The sequence below is a fragment of the Lactuca saligna genome, chromosome 5 (assembly GCF_052625555.1).
Source record: "Lactuca saligna cultivar CGN05327 chromosome 5, ASM5262555v1, whole genome shotgun sequence".
NCBI classification, from domain to species: Eukaryota; Viridiplantae; Streptophyta; class Magnoliopsida; order Asterales; family Asteraceae; genus Lactuca; species Lactuca saligna.
This window is the reverse complement of record NC_136421.1, coordinates 163,832,337-163,847,054: the sequence shown is the minus strand read 5'-3', so window position 1 is coordinate 163,847,054 and position 14,718 is coordinate 163,832,337. Positions and strand designations below refer to the sequence as shown.

The window sequence follows — 14,718 nt, the reverse complement described above, 5'->3', positions numbered from 1 at the left end:
CTGCTAAGCATGAAAGGGTTCTGACGACCCCTTCGGTACCTTTCAACCAGTATCCGGGGACTATTTCACCCCTACTACTACTAACATGTATCACAGAACATCCTAACATAAAAGATGACAGATAATGGCATACCAGATAATTATCACAAAGACAATCATCTAACAAACAACTCCTACTAGTGGGTCGGCATTGTGGCCGTAGACCCACTTCTACTGGAAGGTATCTCACCTCGCACTGCTGAAGTCCTGCAGACAAAACCTTGGCTGTTGGATGACAGATTCCTAAACTTTCAATCATCAAAATAACACTCAATCAGTAATTAGGTTCCAACATAAAACCATAAGTCCATGCTTGGAGTAAAAGGATACTTTACCCCCAAGTTAGCTTGACTCAAGCCCAAGGCCCAATCCAAAGGCCCAAAAGTCAACTATAAGTCAAAGCCCAACATATGGAAAATTGGGCCCAAACCTCTACATAGTCTTCCCCTAAGGCCCAACCCTTTAGTCCAGTCCAAAATTTTGACATTTCTAATGGCCTAATATCTTATAATCATCAAGGCCCAAACTATGGCCCATTTATGGCTTAATTTTCCAAATTGGGCCCAAACCCTTACATGGGCCTTACCTTAAAGCCCATCTAATTATTCTAGTCTATATGATTGTTCTTGAATGGCCCATTATTGGCCCAATCATCAAAGCCCAATAGAAACGCTCAACTTAAGGCCCAAGTGAAATTAGGGTTTCACATAAAATGACAATTAGGGTTAAGTGTTTCTCACTTAACCCATTAAGGACTTAATCCATTAAGGACTTAATCCATTAAGTCCATCACTCTACTAGATAAATCATATTGTATGCTCGGTTGTAATTAATCATTCAATTCCAATGGCCCAAACATGGGTCCCGATAAGTCTAAGGCCCATATATCCAAAACTAGGGTTTTCTAAACCCTAATTAGGGTTTTCCAACCCTTCACAGCCCAACTAGGCCCAAAAGCTAAGTCCTTAGGCCCATTAGGGTTTCATTAGGACAATTAGGGTTTTCCTAAGTCGGGCACCACCCACTACCACCTCGGGTAGTGATGGACAACAGTGGTGGCCACCACCTCACGGTGGTGGTTATGATTCTAGTCAATTTTTGTCCTAGCATCCCAAACGAGATCTAAACACACAGAAAGCACACTGCCACCCAACACGATGGCTGGTGGTGGTAGGAGGCGGCTGCCACCACCTCACACTGGTGGTTATGAGTTTTCTTTCCATTATACTAGCCACAAATTACAATTACAATGCTTTAACTTGAACATAAACACACACACTAATAGATAAACACACATATAGCCACCCTTGTGGTGGCCAGTGGTGGTACGTGGTGGTGGTGGCTTTTCTTGTGAACTCCAACCAAGCCACACTACCCACGACGTATGGTATTCACTCTAGTGGTAGAAACACACACACACACACACACACATCCTTTTTCTCAGACAAATAAACCCAACACCCACCTGTGGTGGGTGGCGATGGCAGCAACATGAGATGGTGGCAATAGCAACGGTGGTCCTACGATGGTAGCCACCACCTCACGGTAGTGGCGGTGGTTTCTTTTGGTTCCTGGTCAAGCAGCCACGGTAGGAATGGGGACAACAACATATCCCGATGGTTTTTCCGGCTTTGGCATCGATGGCGGCGACTGGAGTCACGAACGGCGGCCACCACTACGCCACTCCTCCTTCGATCTTCCATGATGCAGTTTCGCTCCCTTCCATGTTGGTCTTCAACTTCTCTCAATGGTGCTATGTGGTTGGAGGATGACTGGGTGAATGGTGGCGGTTCCTCCAACTCCAACAGTCATGGTGGTCATCGGTGGTGAGGGCGACATAAGGGTAGTATGGCACCGACAATAAAAGAAGGGAAAGGTGGCGGGTGGATATTACTCCTAGGGTTAGGATTTCGGGAGGGATATATACCCAACTCCTTCCGAAACTTTTCACCATAGTGTCACCTTTGGTTTCTCCTTTCCCTTTTTCTTTCGAACTAAGTCCATATTTTACCTTTTTAAACCTGCTTCCTGAAATCCTTTACAGTTTAATTGTAACATCCCATTTCTGGTATGTGATTTAAATAAAGTATTTTCATTTCTTAAATGGGACTCGACGAGTCAGTAGCCCGACTCATCGAGTAGAGATGGGATGATCACGCAAATTGAGTTGGCTACTCGACGAGTCCATACGCTGGGACTCGGCGAGTCCGCCTGTCTGGATGAAGCCCTAATTTTAAGGGTTTGCACCCTATTTAAACGCATTAATGCGCCCCAACCTCGCCTCCATCACCCTCAGAGCATCTCTCACCAAACCCTAGCCCCCTTAAAGAGTGTGTGAGTGATTGTTACTTGTGAAGGAACTTTTGGAGCAAGTAGAAGAAGGAGAAGGTTGAAGAGTTCAAGGAAGAGGAATTAGATCCAGAACACACTCATTTGTGGTCATCTTTTCTGGTAATAAAGTCTCCATCTTTCTTATTGATCTATTAGATCTTGTTTGTCCCCAAATTGTTGCTTGTAAGCCCAAAAAGCCCAAATCCTTTGTGATAAATCCTTATGATTGGGTTATACTTCAGATCTGAACCCTCATTGCATTCTAGAAGTGTAAAGTTTCAGTTTTGGTTGTGATTGAGGTCCCTCTTGAGCTTGGAACCCCATTAAGAGCTTATATTTGGCATTTGAAGCCTTTAAACCCATGCATGCACATAAAGTTTGCAACTTTACGTGATAAGTATGCCTTAGAAACTTGGATCTATGATTTGGAGCCGCTGCATGGCTCAAAACAAGTCTGTATGGAAAAAGGATTGAATAGACTCGGTGAGTCGCAAGGTTGACTCAGCGAGTCATATGAAGATAGCCGTGGACTCGACGAGTTGGATGAGCAACTCGGCGAGTCCGATGAAGATTGCCTAAGACTCGACGAGTTGTATGAACAACTCAGCGAGCCGGATGAGTTTTCCCCCATTAAAGTAGAGTTTGATTGAAATAGCTTCATTTTTATTAGTTACACGTAAAGTTAGCAACTTTACATGTTCAAATGGTCCCAAGAGCTTAGATCTACGAGTTGGATGCTCTGAAATGGATTAGAATCGACTGTATGGAATCTACATGTTAGGACTCGGCGAGTTGTTCTTCGGACTCAACGAGTCGTGTCGCGAGTCCCCCGTCTTTCTTCGATTTGTGAGTTCAGGGTGAATCAGTGAATGGGGAAGGGACTCGGTGAGTGAGAGTCAAAGTTAGTAATGGAGGGACCCAGCGAGTCTGCGCCCTGACTCGACGAGTCCGGTCAACTGGAAGTTGACTTTGACCAGGGAGTTGTCTTTGACCAGGAGTAAAATAGTCATTTTACCCTGAGGGCATTTATAAGTACCTGATCTAGTGTTTTTGGGATTTGTAGTCGGACAGTTCTGGAGCAGCAGTCAGCCACTTTTAGAGTTAGCATCTCAGCAGCCATCATTACGAGGTGAGTTTCCCTCCAGTAGGAACGGGTCTACGGCCACAATGCCGACCCGTTTAGTTAGCAATAGTTTCGGACTTCGGTCCGATGCAGTAGTAGTGTGCTTGATGTCTTTATGATTCAAGCATGTTTATGTTATGTGTTCGGACCCTGGTCCGATGCAGTATGCAGTATATGTGTTCATGCTAGTTGATATGTTTATGTTATGTTATGATCAGTCTGTTCCGGACTTCGGTCCGATGCAGTTAGTTCCGGACTTCGGTCCGATGCAGGGGACAAGGTCCCAGTTAGTTCCGGACTTCGGTCCGATGCAGTTTCCAGAATTCGGTCAGATGCAGAGGGCAAGGCCCTGGTTAGTTTCCATACTTCGGTCCGATGCAGTTTTCGAACTTCGGTCTGATGTAGAGGGCAAGGCCCTGGTTAGTTTCCGGACTTCGGTCTAATGTAGTGGGCAAGGCCTGGTATGTGCTTCTCTTATAGTGTTTATTTGAGTTAAGTACTAAAAGGCTTAAGTATTTTATACAAGAAGAAACTAACATTCCAAATGTCTTAATCTTGATAGTGGATACTTGTAGAGAATATCATATTATTTGATCTTTCCATCTTCATCAACACTCTTTGGTTGTGCTTTTATTTGATTATAATCTCTATAAATAGATCCATGATGGTTGGGTTTTGTTATTAACTAAAAGTAAACTTGTTATTTTTAATGTTTTCCGTTGCCGATTTTTATGAAAAACAAACTTATATTTTGTATCAAAACCTAATATTTTCTACGTATTCATTGCTTATTGATTTACCTGAATCAATGCCTATAACTATATTAACATATGTTTTGTTCTTATCTTTTTAGATTTTTTTTTTTAAATTGAAATTATGATGAATTGTTTCCCATTTGATATGGTTTGATGGTAGTATGATAGAAACAAGCACCAACATTTTCTATTTTTATGGGAGTTGTTTGATAATCAAAATGGACATTTATCAAAAGATAGCTACTACTCCTAACAAAACATCATCAACAATTTTTTTTTCTTCTTTGTCCCTATAAAATAGACATAACTTGTCCATATGTGAGGAACAAAAAAATACATAGTCCATGTTTACAAAAAAAACCCATAGTAACCAATCTAGTTTTCTACTTTTCACCTTTTCGACATTTTAAAATTTTTTTGAATTTGCTCCAAACTTTCTTTATAAAAAAAAATCTATGTAAGATGCTAATATTCATTACTTAAACAAAACAAAACTTAGTTTGTTTTCAACCGAGTAATAAAGAATAGGCACATGCAGTAGCTAATAACTAGTCAACACACATGCCAATAACACTTCCATAACTACAAAAATCATCATAATAAAACAAAAATTGTCACAAGGTTACACGATACAAAGAAACATCAACCATATCAAAATCTAACGCATATTAAACATTTGCACAGGCAATTTCCGTTTTCGCCCATCAAACCCAACAGCAGTCACCTCCATTGAAATATCAATGCTTCGATGTTCAAGACCACGTACAATACTGATGCGTGAATTTATACTAACTGCTGGGTTGGCATCTGTGCCAGCTGGCAAAGAACTCTTGTGGGCCATATCCACCAATGATGATGACGATGATAGTGAAATTGGTTTGCAAAAAGTGAGCAAAGTTTGTGACCAATGAGTTGAGGGGGTGTATGGTGACGTTGACAAAACTGTAGGGGCTTCTTTGCAAAATCGGTTTGTGAAGGAAGTATCGAACCAAACTACAATTCCATAACATTTGCTTACGGTGGATTGTCCCTTTTGTTGTAATTGGACCGAGGCTGTGAAATCGACTTCATCGTGTTTCATTGTCACTAAATCAAACGTCTGAACAAAACAAATAAAAAGTTAACGAGGGTATTTCGGTCTTTTAACAAAGTAAAGGTGTAAACCAACCTTAAGGAGAGCGGTATTAGTGACCAAATTATTTCCATCCACAACATCAACAATGGGAATATGAGCAGCATCTTCCACCAGTTCTTTACCAATTGATGACATGTCAAATCCATAAACATTTTCCCAAAATGGCATACTTGTAGCCCCTTTTCCAAATCCAGCAACAAACTAAAATATAAATAAATAAACAGTTTATATATTTTTTTTTAAAAAAGATTGAAAGTAGAATGCTATAATTGGATTTTTAAATACCATGGTGGCAGTATCAGGGAGCATAGCACCTCCAGGCTTAAGCCAATGATCTCTTGCAATAAGAACTGAGTTCAACATTGACTCATAGAGTAAGCAATAACCCATCCACTCACTCACTAAAACATCAACACTTTTGGGCTCAATTTGTTTTGATTCAATGAGATCTTCAACCATTCCATTCACAACTTTAACTACTCCATTTCTGTTATTGTCTTTTGCAATCTGCATGTTTCCAGTAATAAAACTTCCTTAAATAGGGAGGATGAGAAGGAGAAGGGTATTTATGTCTTTTGAATGGATTACCTGAGAGGCTACGGAAGCCATCTTATCACTTGCTTCAACTGCATTTACCATCGAGGCCCCTGCTTGGGCTGCAAACAGACTATAAAAGATAACGATTAGAATAAAATAAGATAACTTTTTGACAAATTTGCCCTCGTATATCCATACACAAAACAAAAGGAATATTACCTTAATATCCCTGTACCACAACCAACATCCAAAACAACCGCACCCTTTATAAGAGAAGGGTTGTCTACAATAGCTTGTCTGTAAGCATCCGTCCTTACCTATATAACATAACATATTAGCTATTTTTAGTGATAAATTAAAAATGAGGAGGGCGATTACGTCATTTGCACAGACAAGGACAAAAACTACAATTTAGTCCAATTGACATAGTATAAGATAAGTCATAGAAGTAATGATACCTTATCACTTATCATCTCTCTGTGGATACCAAATGAACCATATGAGCCAAAATAGTTTTTATTCACGATTACTATTTCATGGTCAATGGCATTGTTTGACTTTTTATCATTAGATTTTACTTCTGATGAACTCGCCCCGTTTTCTTCAATGCTTATCTTTAAATTTTCCAGCATGTCCTCTTTAGATGATATCATAGAATCATCATCAACTTCTTCATCTTTATCAAAATCATATAGCAAATGATCTTCTTCCATATATGGTTTCAGGTACATGTCATTGTCCCATGGAAGATTGCTGCTTGCTAAAGAAGGTTCATGTAAATGATCTTGTAGTTCTAACCTAGACTGACATGTAGTTCCACAACTCCAACATCGATTTTGTCCCACCTAGTAAAAATAATGATCAAAACAAACAGTTAAATGCAAAAAACTTCACCATATGTTACTTTCTGATAAAGCATTTGTTTTGAGCGTTGTCTAACAGTTCTTACCTGTGATCTTATATAGTTGAGGAGCTTGAAACAACCATAGAAATCCAGGTTCATTGTAGTTCTGATGCTTCCAAAATCAAAACTGTGGCTTGAAAAGCAATGTTCGAAGAGTGAATCACTTGAAATGTATTTAGAATCACAAAATAAACAGAGCAGTTCAACGTCGTCATCTTCATCGTATTCCTCATCAGCATTCCAATCTTCCCAGATCTGTTTTTTATCATCCACATCCATGTCTTTTATACCGGGCAACTGTTCTTCATTGTCTCCCATGGGTGAGTCGACAGTGTTGTAGAGCGGAGCCACCATTATCTTAAATCTTAATACCAAATGAAATTAAGATTTAAAATGTTAGAACTTTGCCATCAAATAGCTTAAACTGAGGAACTGGAAGAACGCTGATTACCGTGGAGAAGTTCAAGGTAAATTTACATATAATTTTTTTTATCATTAGGACTGATCAAACAAACAACCACAAATTGAATTCAACTAGATGAAGAAGAGTCTAAAAAGAAGAAACTTGAAGACAAATCGACTAAATTACAACCACTTGGACACATGTTAACTTATGAAATCAGAAAGAAAAGAAAGGGAGAAATCGTTACCGGTAATGTCAATATGAAGGAAGAGGGATAACGGCGGATAGAGTAGAATGGGTGCCGGAGAAAGGATCCAGACGACTAGGGTTTTTGGTATCCTCGCCTAGATACTACAGATGTGGATACAATCATACAATCCCTTAAACCCTAGCAACCTGCAAAATATTTAACAAATTCCCGTTTAGACCCTCTTTTCCTTAAGCCGTAAACATATTCGGGAGTGCAATACTTGTTTTATTTTACACAAAAACTTCAAATTTTTGGATTAATGCCACAAAACTATTATATATATGTTTTAGACTTTAGTCTCAATTTTTTTCTTTATTTCTCGTATGTCATTATATTTTCAAAAAATAAAAAAATTAGTTTTGGTTCATTATTCGGTCACCAATAAGTTATAATGACGTGTTGGGTTGGTTTGGGTTGGCTGACATTGCTTTTTTTATCAGATTGTATTTAACCCTAATAATTATGTTTGACTTTGCATTTGGCCCCAACATTTTGTTTGTTCCCCATTTGCCATTACTTTTTTGAATGAATTTTTTTTTTCATTTAGCCTTACAGTCACCAATAAATATTTTAAAATGTAAAAGCTTAAAATGAAAAGGGAAGAGGCACTAAAGGCAAGAGGCAAACTTGTGACTTCTCTTTGAGGGGCGGGGTGTATTAGTCGATGAGTCAATTGCTCTCTTTGTTATCGCATAAAAATCTATTAAGTTGTGTCAAACCATCATAATTTGAATCAACATATTGCATATTGTTATAGTAAGGGGGTGTTTGGTAAAAAAAATTATTACTTATTAGCTTATTAGCTTATAAGTTAATAAGAAAGTGTAGAGTAACTTATGAAAAAAAATGATTTATTAGAGGTTCCCCCACCGGAATAAGTTATTTTCATCCAAACACTTTTTTAACTTATAATGGTGTGGAACCTAATAAGTTGTTTTAAAAAGCTTAGTCAAACACCCCCTAAGTATATATATCAAAGTACAATGCCTTGATAGATATTAATTTGAAAGTACATATTGTAATATGAAAATATGAAAGTGCGATGCTCTAATAAGGAAAAAAAATGTTTAATGTTATTTCTTACATTTAATACTCAAATACTCTACATAATGGCATCTTATTTCTTTGGTTTACAACAAATATGTCATTAGAAATAGCCAATTTTTTCTTAGATGAGTTAAGATTGAATTAACAAATTTGATTGATTCAAAGATTAGCATGTCATATTGTTTATTAGATGTCTTGGATTCAATACTTACACTAGGTCTTTTCCCTTTATACTAAAATGCATATATACACATTAAATACAACAAACATTGATAATACCCAAAAAAAAAAAAGTAATTAGTTTACTAGCTAACACGCCCCTCCCCTCAAGAAGAAGTCATAGTTTCGACTCTTGCTTTCATCTTTTCCTTTTTCATTTTAAGTTATTACGTTTTAAAATATTTATTGGTGATTGGCCAATGGATAAAATGAAATTTTTTCTAAAAACTAATGGAAAATGGAAAACAAAAAATATTGTGGCTAAATACAAACTCATACATAAAAATTAGGGCTAAATGCAAACTGATAAAAGTATTTCATGTAAGTCAAACTTACATGCCATCATTACCTATTAGTGACTGACCAAGAGCCCAAAAATAAAAAATTTCCAAAATATAATGAAAATAAGGAACAAAAGGAAATTGAGCCTAAAATGGAATAAGGTTGTATATATAATGGTTTTTATGGCATTAACCCTAGATTTTTTTGGTGTTTTGGTTCACAAATATTTTTTACAAAAAATAAAATACATTAAAGAAGTTAGATCATGAAGGAATTGAAATTTGAAAAAATTGGGATTTATTATGTGTTTCGTTGACATGTATAACTTTTTATTACTTTTTAATAAAAAATGATAAAATCTACATTAATTAAACTTTTACCTACTCAAACATATATGATCTTGTTGGCGTGGGCTTAGGCGAGTAAGTGTGGGTGTAGGTGTGAGTGTAGGAGTGGGGTAGGTGATGTCGACATGAACATCTTTATGGGCTTGGTAGCATGGCATATACGTGTGTGGTGTGGATGTAGATGTTGTGTGAGGTGTTAGGTGGGAAAAGGATATGGTGGGTGGGTATGGGAGTATGATATGGTAAGGAGTGGGGCATATGTGTGGTTGTAGATGTAGGTGAATGGGTAGACGTATGCATAGGCATGTGAGTGTACGGTAAGATGGATGAATGAATAGGTATATATATGGGTGTAATGGAGGTGGGGGTGTGTATTGTTGGATTAAGGTATCTAAGTCAATAACTAAATTGCTATATTCTTGACAAATAAGCAAAGTCTGTGTGGGTTTCCCTTATAACCTATAACTGAATAGAATGACTTTTGGGGAAAGAGGATCATTTGTTAATTTATTATATGAGTAATAACTTAATTAGAAATTGAAATAAATGATTTATTAATATATTATATGACTAATGTATTAATTAGAAATAGTTATAATTAATTTAGAAGTAATCAAAAATTAATTGGAATTAGTTTCGAATTAATTAGAATTAATTAGAAGTGCATGGACTAAGTTGTAATTGTTTAATAGTTGAGCAAAAATGGCTTTCTAGAACCCTCTTAGTATGGCCGGTTTTGGCTATGTGTTTTAGGGTTTCTAGATTAAGCATATTTGATAATTACCTAATCCTAGATATTATTATTATATTCAAATTGGGTACAAGTCATTAGAAACATCCAAGCTTTTGGTGTTTGCTTTCCAAGGAATTCAATGGGAGATTTTATTGATTAATTGATATATTAATCAAAATGTATGTAATTCTAATCCTTCTTGTAATTTCGATTAAAGTAAGGGTTTAAGTGTTTTTTTTCCACATGAATTTAAGGGTTTAAGTGTTTTTTTTCCACATGAATTTTTTTTATAACCTAAAAAACCCATCAGATATGGGGGTAGAAATGTAGGATTGGGTGGGCGTAAGCATCCAGGGGTGGGGTGGGGAGGGCTTTGATGTCGTCGTCCCGCTTGATTGGCGTGGGAGTGTGCTTGTACCTATAGGTGGGTGTGGGGTGGGGTGGGTATTAGTGTGGTGTAAGGGTATGGGGGTATGTGTATGTGTGGGTAGGTAGGTATGGGGTGGTGTTGGGTATGTGGGTTGTAGGGATAAGTCGGGTGGATGGGGTAAACGTGGGCTTATGTATGTGTGGGTGAGGTGGATGTAGGGGTGGGATGGATAGGTATGTGGGTTGGTGTGTGGATGGATAAGATGTTTGAGAGATGATGATAATATGTTTTTGGTTTTATGATTACAATAAATCATAAGGAAGGAGGTCTAAAATTTTTACCTTTAGGCAAAGAATGACCAATCCTTCCCGTACGAAATTTATTGGAATCTAAAAAATTCTAATTGCTTCCAAATATTTTGATTGTTGATCGTTAATTTTTTTTATTTTGATTTTTACATAGTGTTCAGTTTAGGATTTTTTTTTTACATATCTTTCTTTCAGTTAAGGGTTTGTTTTTACACAAGTAAGGTTTTCTCTTCAATTTCTCTTTTCCTGAATTTTTGAATTTTGTTTGAGGTTTGAAAACATTTAATCCATTAAAAATAAATTGTTTTTCATGCTATGAGATCGATACAAGAATTTAAAACTGGTGTTTTATCATCAATGTGGTGCCTAAAAGTAATATATAAAAATGTTTTTTTTTATCATTTTATGTATATAAACAGTTCATTTCAAAAAAATGTTAATCAGTTCACCGTATAAATAAATTTAAACACATTTTTAAAAACTTTATTTTAAACTCCATAAACTAATAAACATTTTTACCAAAAAATGTTTTTTTTTTTTGATTTCCAAACTCAATATCAAACACGGCCTTATAAATATGGAGAAAATGATTAGCCTCTAAAAAGTAAAAACAAACTTATAAAAATATAGAGAAAACGATAAACAACAAACGAGTCTCTCCTTTAACCCAAGTTACGGAAGTGTTCTAACAAACTAGAAACCAAAAACAAATTTATGTCAAAACGACACAAAATTGTGTCATAAATAAAATTGAGAATCACCTTCCATGCATCACTAAATTTCTATGTAGATACAATCTCGAAATTCTGGTAAATGGTAGAACCCTTAAAAACTTTTTGTGGCAATCACATTTCCCAACAGCTTCCTGTTTCAAATTCTCCAAACTACCCCTCTCAACTTTCTGAGGGCTTTCAGGAGAACGAGTGGCATTCCTTGTAAATAACGCAATGAAGAACCCCTCTTTATCCTCAACAGGATCAGTTCGAAGCAGATGTTGTGCTGAAAATTACACAGGTATACGCAAGTCCTAACTTTTTTAATAAATTTGTCCTCGTTTATATTTTAAAAAAAAATAAAAAAATAAATAATAAGAGAGCATGGCCTTACATCCTTCGACAACTGGCAGACCTCTGCGGGCCCACTGTGGAAATGGAGTTGCCAGGTGGAAACCCAAAAATGCAGCAAAAGGCAACACTGATTTTATCACATCTTCATTCTCAATTTGGTGAATAGAACATGTGCTGTAGACTACTCTCTCAACTCCTGGAACTAAACAAATAAAAAAAATATATTACAAAACCAAACAAGGGTATTTTGGTCTTTTCACTACAACAACAAACTTACAAGACAATGCATGAATTAATGCCTTCTCCTGGAAAGCAGCAAGTTTGAGTAGCCGGCCCACATCACCACCATCACCATCACCTTCCCCAACATAAAAAAAAACATATAAATTTAATCAAAAAAATAAAATAAATAAATAAACTTAGTCCTAAGATATATTTTTAGCAATTTACTTGAGGTATGTGAATGTGATGGAAGCAGATAATCCAATCTATCAGCAACTGTTCCAGATCCAGAACATGAAGGGTCTAACAATATAGCACGGACCTAAAAGCAGCCGATAAAAATCAGATAATCTAAAAATAGAAAGTCAGATTTTCAAATCATTCTCAAAGTAAGTAAAAACTTACCTTAGAATACAATTCATCTTCAGGATTCAAGTTCAAGAAATTCTCGTGCAAAACCTCCACATCTATAAATCATGTCAAGTCTATTTTTCTCAAATATTATTAAAACATTTATTTATTTACTTATTTTATCCATACAGCAGTTACTCAAAAAAAAAAAAAAAAAAAAAAAGTGTAAGGATACTGGTGGCCCCCGCCAAGTTTGTAGTGTGTTCCAATCTCTTAACTCTATCTTTATTAAGTTCACAAGCAATAATTTTCCCTTCACCTTTCATAACAGCAGCAAGGTGTACAGTTTTATTTCCAGGAGCTGCACATGCATCAATAACCTTAAAAAGAACAAAAAAAAAAAGTTTAACATTTACATATTAATCAAATTAAAAAAAAAAAAAAAAAACACCCAAAATAGCCCTAGAAAACAGTCATTAATTATATATATATAACTAAAGATTAACAAACCTCCCACCCTGGTTTAGGCCCAAGGGCAACTGCCACCATGGAGCTTGCCTTACCCTAAAAAAAAATTATATTAATGTAATTATGGGTGAAGAAGATAATGAAATAAAATAAACCAAAATGAAAAAAATTATTAAATCTTACTTGCATAAATACACTTCCGTTTGTGACCAAAGGATGATTGTGCAAATCAGTAGCTGGTGGAAGCACTAATAAATCGGGAATCATGTCATCCTTCTCGACCTATAAAGATTATTATAACTAAAATCAGAAAAATAAAAAAGATAAATTAAATAGGGTACCATAATGTATATTAATGTTACCATATTATCTTTGCTTAATTCAGACACAGCAGTTTCAACATCCAATTTCAGAGTATTGACACGAACATAGCGAGGTTTTTTAACATCTGCTACATAAATGATAAATCATAGATCTCGTTTAATAAATATAGTTGTGTAAATTATAAATAATAAAGTGGAATGTTATTGGTAGCACAAACCAGGAATCTTATATTGGGACATTAAATCTTCTATACGTTTTGCTCCCTTCTTTAATAAGATCTTTGCAAGAGCTGACTGTAGTTGACTTTTCCTCAAAATAAGGTACTTTTCTGGATCTCCTGTTAGAGATGAATCCTATGAAGAAATGTTAAAATTATGTATATGATTAATTTAAAGAAAATATTATATAATGTGGCATTCAAGAAAGTGAAGGTACCTGTCCGAAAAGAATGTCATAGGTGATTATGTACATTAATTCCACTTGCCTCTGTTACAAAATGAATTACAGAAGCAATAAATTTCAAATAAATAGTAACGAGAGATTAAAAAAAATAATAATAACATTCAAATATATATGGTGAGTATGGAATGAAGATCAGGTATCAAATATGTTTTTTGAGGTATTACTTACCTTCCATTTGCTGTTTAATACATTAGCAATCTCCAATACATCCTTGATGATTGGAAGATCTGTGAATAGAGAAACAAGAGATGAAATCAATATGAAATTAGAAAAAATCATTAAACAGCTAGTGTTTTTTGCAATGTCAGGAAACCAATTTCGTTTCGATTTCTAATTTGGAACTTTCCCTTAGTGTTAAATTGTTGATTGAAAAATATGGAAACTAACTTCGTTTTGAATTCTAATGTTTATGAACACTAGAAATATTTTGGGTTTAGCAGATTAAAACAAGTAATGAAAGCAGTGTAGAAAAGCTATTTCCATTTGCAAAAACGATCAATTAGCACAAACTTAGCTTTGTTGTCCGACGATATACATTCACAAATCACAAGACTTTTTCGTTTTTATCGTTTGAGGCAAAATAGAAAATAGAATTCAATAATAAGTGCTTAAGAGAAGAGAGCAGATTGAAACTCACATTTTAGGGTTTGGCAGACTAAAGCAAATGTGGCTTTCTTGTTCCTTATGGAGGGACTATAAACGAGGGTTTTAATGGAACCAACGGCTCTACGATTAGCGTCTCCTTGCAATACGCTTTTCAAGACCTTAGCCGCCTCTCGGCGTGCGAAGTATGAAGAACGCTCGATGTTAGTCAGCCGCCGGCTCTTAGGCTCCTTCGCCGCCGGTTTTACAGGGTCCATCACCTTCTTATATACCATGGGTTCACTTCACTCTTCTAGCACAGGAAGGAGGAGACTGGTGTTGAAACCTGAGAAATAATGCTTCCCTTTGGTGTCGGATTGTTTTTAGGTTCACAGTGTTGAGCTGAAAAGGAATGGACAAAACTGCAAAGATAGTCCCTTTGCTTTGTTGATTTCTTTG

At 36.0% G+C, this 14,718-nt stretch overlaps 2 protein-coding genes across 3 annotated transcripts; both read right to left on the bottom strand.

Annotated features, from left to right (window-relative positions):
- Positions 1 to 4,822: 4,822 nt before the first annotated feature.
- Positions 4,823 to 7,682, bottom strand: PRMT3 (protein arginine methyltransferase 3). Its single transcript, XM_078957549.1, has 8 exons — positions 7,475 to 7,682; positions 6,870 to 7,188; positions 6,379 to 6,765; positions 6,140 to 6,237; positions 5,972 to 6,050; positions 5,669 to 5,890; positions 5,417 to 5,584; positions 4,823 to 5,347 (listed from the first exon to the last, which is right to left on the bottom strand). Exons 2-8 carry the CDS (start codon positions 7,176 to 7,178, stop codon positions 4,907 to 4,909), a joined length of 1,704 nt encoding a protein of 567 aa, XP_078813675.1. The 5' UTR covers positions 7,179 to 7,188; positions 7,475 to 7,682; the 3' UTR covers positions 4,823 to 4,906.
- Positions 7,683 to 11,381: 3,699 nt separating this feature from the next.
- LOC144998918 (S-adenosyl-L-methionine-dependent methyltransferases superfamily protein) lies at positions 11,382 to 14,647 on the bottom strand. 2 transcript variants are annotated; one of them, XM_078958652.1, is made up of 13 exons: positions 14,315 to 14,647; positions 13,846 to 13,904; positions 13,651 to 13,701; positions 13,433 to 13,568; positions 13,254 to 13,342; positions 13,075 to 13,173; positions 12,934 to 12,987; positions 12,659 to 12,803; positions 12,478 to 12,539; positions 12,301 to 12,394; positions 12,128 to 12,208; positions 11,891 to 12,052; positions 11,382 to 11,782 (listed from the first exon to the last, which is right to left on the bottom strand). In XM_078958652.1, the coding sequence occupies exons 1-13, from the start codon at positions 14,553 to 14,555 to the stop codon at positions 11,541 to 11,543; spliced, it is 1,515 nt and encodes a 504-aa protein (XP_078814778.1). In that variant the 5' UTR covers positions 14,556 to 14,647; the 3' UTR covers positions 11,382 to 11,540. The 2 variants fall into 2 exon arrangements, with proteins under 2 accessions (XP_078814778.1, XP_078814779.1); XM_078958653.1 differs by having other exon boundaries at positions 13,254 to 13,339.
- Positions 14,648 to 14,718: the final 71 nt, after the last annotated feature.

What these genes read in the sequence shown, in the direction of transcription:
- LOC144998918 (XM_078958652.1), bottom strand. Translation starts at nt 14,555, where the DNA reads ATGGTATATAAGAAGGTGATGGACCCTGTAAAACCGGCGGCGAAGGAG. An exon ending in ACGGAAGTGTATTTATGCAA is followed by an intron (nt 12,988 to 13,074) that starts GTAAGATTTAAT and finishes ATTTTTTTTTAG; the next exon opens with GGTAAGGCAAGCTCCATGGT. An exon ending in AAACTTGGCGGGGGCCACCA is followed by an intron (nt 12,540 to 12,658) that starts GTATCCTTACAC and finishes CATGATTTATAG; the next exon opens with ATGTGGAGGTTTTGCACGAG.
- PRMT3 (XM_078957549.1), bottom strand. Translation starts at nt 7,178, where the DNA reads ATGGTGGCTCCGCTCTACAACACTGTCGACTCACCCATGGGAGACAAT. An exon ending in TGGCTTCCGTAGCCTCTCAG is followed by an intron (nt 5,891 to 5,971) that starts GTAATCCATTCA and finishes GGAAACATGCAG; the next exon opens with ATTGCAAAAGACAATAACAG. An exon ending in CTAATACCGCTCTCCTTAAG is followed by an intron (nt 5,348 to 5,416) that starts GTTGGTTTACAC and finishes TGTTTTGTTCAG; the next exon opens with ACGTTTGATTTAGTGACAAT.